The sequence below is a fragment of the Colobus angolensis genome, unplaced genomic scaffold (assembly GCF_000951035.1).
Source record: "Colobus angolensis palliatus isolate OR3802 unplaced genomic scaffold, Cang.pa_1.0 Scaffold156, whole genome shotgun sequence".
Taxonomy (NCBI): domain Eukaryota; kingdom Metazoa; phylum Chordata; class Mammalia; order Primates; family Cercopithecidae; genus Colobus; species Colobus angolensis.
Window position 1 is genome coordinate 5,423,603 of NW_012114666.1, and position 6,193 is coordinate 5,429,795.

General features: G+C 43.4%; 1 protein-coding gene across 2 annotated transcripts in view; it reads left to right on the top strand.

Annotated features, from left to right (window-relative positions):
• Nucleotides 1–578: 578 nt before the first annotated feature.
• ZNF217 (zinc finger protein 217) overlaps nucleotides 579–6,193 on the top strand; it is a 16,359-nt gene continuing 10,744 nt past the window's right edge. For both annotated transcript variants that reach the window (XM_011936723.1, XM_011936722.1), the window contains exons 1-2: nucleotides 579–2,283; nucleotides 5,276–5,392. In XM_011936723.1, the coding sequence (XP_011792113.1) occupies nucleotides 918–2,283; nucleotides 5,276–5,392 (1,483 nt within the window). In that variant the 5' untranslated portion in view covers nucleotides 579–917. The remainder of the gene's footprint in view (nucleotides 2,284–5,275; nucleotides 5,393–6,193) is intronic.

The window sequence follows — 6,193 nt, forward strand, 5'->3', positions numbered from 1 at the left end:
GAATGGGGATTTTAGGAAAAGTTTCTGTATTTCTGTGCTCATTTTGTTGATCTCTGTATGTGCAATCTCTGAGGGTGTGTTTGGGCACTTAGATTTCTTGGATGCAGATTTGCTTGTATACAAAACATTGTAAATTGTTTTATATACACTGGATTTAAAATTTTTTAGTTTGCTAATTTTTTTCATCTTAATTTTCACAGTTCTTACAGTCTTTAGATTTAGGAAGGCTGTTGATGGCATCCACATGTGCATCTTTAGTGACTTTAAAATGTTTTCAGCTGAACTTAACCATTTCTGACCTAAAACTTGACATTTTAGATTTAAGTCAGTAAAGCACTGATTTAAACTGGATTTTAACTGGATGAAATTCTGATTTAATAAGTGTACTGACTGGATAAAATGCCAATGATTTAATTAACAAGCATGTTTAACAGGATGCTGTATATATTAGTTAAAAGTGAAGCAATTGAATTAGGTATCTTCTCTGCTGCATGGAAAAGACCGTATGACTCACCCACACCAGCCTTCTCTTTGCTCTGAGTGTAGCTAACCGTTTCTGTTTTTTTTCCTCTAGGGTTTGGAAATCCCTTGTCTCCAGGTTGCTGGGATTGACTTCTTGCTCAATTGAAACACTCATTCAATGGAGACAAAGAGAACTAATGCTTTGTGCTGATTCATATTTGAATCAAAGCATTGGGGAGTCTGTATGCCTTGTTTGTGGAAAGAACCAGTGACACCACCACTGAGCTTCCTAAAAGTTCCGAAGAAGTTAGAGGACTATACACTTTCTTTTGAACTTTTCTAATAAATATTTGTTCTGGTTTTTGAAGCCCAGGGCTGTTAGAGGGGTGAGTGACAAGTCTTACAAGTGGCCTTATTCCAACTCCAGAAATTCCCCAAGGGAACTTTGAGATTATATGCAATCGAAAGTGACAGGAAACATGCCAACTCAATCCCTCTTGATGTACATGGATGGGCCAGAAGTGATTGGCAGCTCTCTTGGCAGTCAGATGGAGATGGAGGACGCCATGTCAATGAAAGGGACCGCTGTTGTTCCATTCCGAGCTACGCAAGAAAAAAATGTCATCCAAATAGAGGGGTATATGCCCTTGGATTGCATGTTCTGCAGCCAGACCTTCACACATTCAGAAGACCTTAATAAACATGTCTTAATGCAACACCGGCCTACCCTTTGTGAACCAGCAGTTCTTCGGGTTGAAGCAGAGTATCTTAGTCCGCTTGATAAAAGTCAAGTACGAACAGAACCTCCCAAGGAAAAGAATTGCAAGGAAAATGAAGACTTTAGCTGTGAGGTATGCGGGCAGACATTTAGAGTCGCTTTTGATGTTGAGATCCACATGAGGACACACAAAGATTCTTTCACTTACGGGTGTAACATGTGCGGAAGAAGATTCAAGGAGCCTTGGTTTCTTAAAAATCACATGCGGACACATAATGGCAAATCGGGGGCCAGGAGCAAACTGCAGCAAGGCTTGGAGAGTCCGGCAACGATCAACGAGGTCGTCCAGGTGCACGCGGCTGAGAGAATCCCCTCTCCTTACAAAATCTGCATGGTTTGTGGCTTCCTATTTACAAATAAAGAAAATCTAATTGAGCACAGCAAGGTGCACACCAAAAAAACTGCTCTCCGTACCAGCAGCACGCAGACAGACTCGCCGCAAGAAGGAATGACGTCCTCCAGGGAAGACTTCCTGCGGTTGTTCAACTTGAGACCAAAATCTCACACTGAAACGGGGAAGAAGCTTGTCAAATGCATACCTCAGCTCGATCCTTTCACCACCTTCCAGGCTTGGCAGCTGGCTACCAAAGGAAAAGTTGCCATTTGCCAAGAAGAAGTGAAGGAATCGGGACAAGAAGGGAGCACCGACAACGATGATTCGAGTTCCGAGAAGGAGGTTGGAGAAAATAAGGGCAGTTGTACAGGCCTCTCGCAAGAGAAAGAGAAGTGCCGACCCTCCAACGGTGACGCGCCCTCCGTGGACGCGGATCCCAAGTTACCCAGCAGCAAGGAGAAGCCCACGCACTGCTCCGAGTGCGGCAAAGCTTTCAGAACCTACCACCAGCTGGTCTTGCACTCGAGGGTCCACAAGAAGGACCGGAGGGCTGGCGCGGAGTCGCCCACCATGTCTGTGGACGGGAGGCAGCCGGGGACATGCTCTCCTGACCTCGCCACCCCTCTGGATGAAAATGGAGCCGTGGATCGAGGGGAAGGTGGTTCTGAAGATGGATCTGAGGATGGGCTTCCTGAAGGAATCCATCTGGGTAAGCTGCCCTGTCTCCCTCCTGTGCTGTTCCGCCTGTGTCTGTCTGTCTGTCTGTCTCTCTCTCCCTCCTCTTCCCATCTCTAGACAACGCTGGCCAGGAGTGGAGTTTGGAGAGGCAGAGTCAAATCCAGGCTCTTTTTGATATCACTCTGTGTAAGCCATTTAACTTCTCAGGGCCTTAATTTTCTCATTTCTGTAATAACAGGGTTGAGTTAAAAGGTCTCCTTGTTCTGAAAATCTTGTGTGTGTGTTTTTTTTTTAAACGAACGTTTTACTCAAAAACAGGCTTTTTTTTTTTTTAATGTGCATCCAATCCAAATGCACTGCTTCTTAACTGGGATGATTTTGCTCCCAGTTAGTATCTGGCAATGTCTGGAGGCATTTTGGTTGTTATACTGTGTGTGGGGGTGTGTGCATGCACGTGTGCGTGTGCGCCTAGTGGCATCCAGTGTGCAGAGGCCAGGGACGCTGCTCAGTATGGTACAATGCACAGGACAGCCCCATCATCAAAGAATTATCTGGTCCCAAGTATCAATAGTTTCAGCATTGAGAGACCCTAGCCTTCATGTAAGGTAAAACCTTATCTGGAGTGAATTTCCAGTGGTCATAAAAGGTACTGGGAGTGATGATCAACTAGAGCCAGGAATATTATTTGGGCAGCCATTTGGTGCTGTCCGAAACCCTATCCTTTCTGTCTGGCAAGCTGGTATCCATTAATAGGTACCTCAGGAACCCAAATGATTTGTCATAAAATACAAGGAATGTGGGCACACATTTTTAAGAAAGCTCATCTGGTCAGCAAAATTTTCAGTGTACTAATGGCATTTATAGAAACAAGGCGATCACTGAAGGCATGCTCACATAATATTCCTGAACCCCGGTGGACGTTATAGGGCAAAGGATTCCACCTGTGTTTGGAGTTGTGCCCATCCTCATTGTAGCCAGAGCTGCTCCTATCAGAGTTGAATATTTTGTTTGAATAGAGGATCCTGCTGCTTCAAACAGTTGAAAAAGACCCCTGATGGGCTGACCATAATGACAAGTGAATGATGAGAACATGAATTGGTCTTGGGGAAGCCATTATTAAAGTGGTCCTCAGTTCAAACCAGTGCCTCCTCCTCAGTGTAACTTGGCTGTGTGTGAATTCTTTGGAGAACTGTGTGTATGAGACCCACGGTGAATTTGCCCACACAGTTGATCGGACTCGAGTCCTTCACCTGCTCTTCAGGCGGTGCCAGCTCCTTTTCTGATCATGTGATTGACATGAGAACTGTAGTCTGTATATCAAATCTTTAGAATGTTTTTGAGTTTCCTGGGACACAGGAAACCTAGCACTTAGCATACTACAAATCTGATGTCTTACTGACATCATAAAAAGAGGCTTTAAACACAGACTCCAGTTAGCGAAGTGCTTTCTGCTAGTGCCGGTACTGTGGTAGGGGCCTTGTGAGATGCCCCAGTGTCCTGAAAGAAATGAAAAGGCCAGTTACTGGTAGCTGGTGTGGAAAACACGGGCTAGATCATCAGGCAGGACCGAATGCCTGGCTGTGGGTGGAAGCACCACAGCTTGGCACTGAGTTCTCGTTCTACCACTGCATTGTTTTGTGACCAATTATGAGTTGCTTAACCTTTCTTTGCCACTATTTCCCTGTTTGCAAAATGGTTCATTGACCCTTGTCTTCCGCCTCCCAAGGACAATTTGAACGGCCTATTTGTAAAAAGATCATAGCCCTTTAAAAAAGATAACTGTAAAGTCACAGGTGATGCTTGAAAGAGCAGGAACCAGGTAGATGTGGAAATGTCGTCACGTCCTTTGTTCTAAAGAAAAGGCATTTCATAGCTTTTTGGATGTGACACAACATACCATAAATCCTGACACATAGTTGGGAGTTGGAAATTGCAACAACAGCCAGTTATAAACCCAGCTAGTTTGGGTATGATTGTAAGAAAACAAAGCTGGCCATTCTGTATTTGGGGAATTGATTTTCCTAAACTTATATTATCTTAGTAGTCTAGATTTATCATATTGTCCTATCAACCTGGCTTTTTTAAGATTTAAGAAGATCAGGTAGAATTTTTTTTAAGTCTTTCTTTAGACTATAGATCAAGGGTGTCTCTGTCTTACAGGTGGATGGTCATATGATCTACAGTAAGGGGACATTTATTTAACAGTTAAACATTCACGTGTGTTGGGGGTGGTATTTTAACGGCAGCACCTCTCAGTCTTTGGAGGGCTGGTGTGTGTTTGAAGTTCTGTCCTCCTTCGAGTGGACTTCACTGATGCACGTGAGACATTGTCCTATTATCCTGCAGAGACTGAAGCCAAACACTGTGTCATTTAGGGACAGGTTTTCATTTGTCAGATCTGTTTCTCCCACAGGAGTGTTTGTGGACAATACAGCCTGCTTTCCAAAACTTTGCTAAATTTTGACGAACTTTCCTAGGTGCTTGCCCCATGCCAAACTCTCTTTTCTGTTAAAGATTAAGTTGTGCCTGCTGCCCTCTAGTGGTCACTTGTTTAATCTTAACCTTAAACGGCTTATTTTTCCCATGGTGGTTGGTGGTTTGTAATGGGCTCATTTTTCCAAATGATTCTGAAGAAGATCATTTTTCCCGCCAGTATGTATGTCCACCTTCGGTTTGCCAGATCCTGCCTGCTCACAGAGATACTGAGAACCGGAAGCTGCCCGGGCAATTCAGTCTGTTAAATGATCTTTCTTGTGATTAAGGCAAACAAAGAACTGAATCTTTAATAGTGTACTCTGCTGTACCCAGAAAAAAACAAAACAAAACCACGTTACAACACTCTGAAACTTCAGACAGCCTCAGAACAGCATTTGGTGTGTGTCTAGCCTTTTTGTTCTAACCCGGTGTTACATAAAAGAATTTTTTCATGCTTTCCAAAAATGTTTGTCAATATTTAAGTTAGCCTGCGTTATTCACGTACTTCAGCTACCTTCTTATATAAATATTTCTGTTTTTCCTTTAAGATAAAAATGATGATGGAGGAAAAATAAAGCATCTTACATCTTCAAGAGAGTGTAGTTATTGTGGAAAGTTTTTCCGTTCAAATTATTACCTCAATATTCATCTCAGAACGCATACAGGTAAAGAACTTTTATATTTTTAACCATGCATTAGTTAAAAATTATGTAGTTATCTATCTGATTTTTTGGTGGTGTTGTTCAGATGCTCTGCCAGATCCTTGGACTAGCTTATGTAGCATGTTGATTACAGCGGTTATTATTATTCTTTTAGTGCCATTGTAACTTGAGCCATTGTTCTTATTTGAAGTTCTTTTTTGTCTTTTGAGATGGAGTCTTGCTCTGTCACCTAGGCTGAAGTGCAGTGGTGCAATCTCGGCTCACTGCAGCCTCCGCCTCCCTGGTTCAAGCAGTACTTCTGCCTCAGTCTCCCCAGTAGCTGGGATTACAGGCGCCTGGCAACACACCCGGCTCATTTCTGTATTTTTAGTAGAGATGGGGTTTCACCATGCTGGCCAGGCTGGTTTCGAACTCCTGACCTCAAGTGATCCACCCGCCTTGGCCTCCCACTGGGATTACAGGCGTGAGCCACCACGCCTGGACAAAGTTCATTTGTTTAGTTTATGACTGCTGTATCCTGACTCTCATCTTATTAAAACTACAATATTTTAAAATGCTGCATCTTATGTCTTTATGATTGAGAATGAAATGAGAATCTATTTAGTAGTCTTGAGATTGTGAAAGGAGCTATGACATCATGGTGTAGGAGGCTGCGTAGATTTGAAATGTCATCTCTTCCACTTACTATCTGTGCACCCTTGGGCAAGTTATTTTTTTTTTTTTTGAGACGGAGTCTCGCTCTATCGCCCAGGCTGGAGTGCAGTGGCCGGATCTCAGCTCACTGCAAGCTCCGCCTCCCGGGTT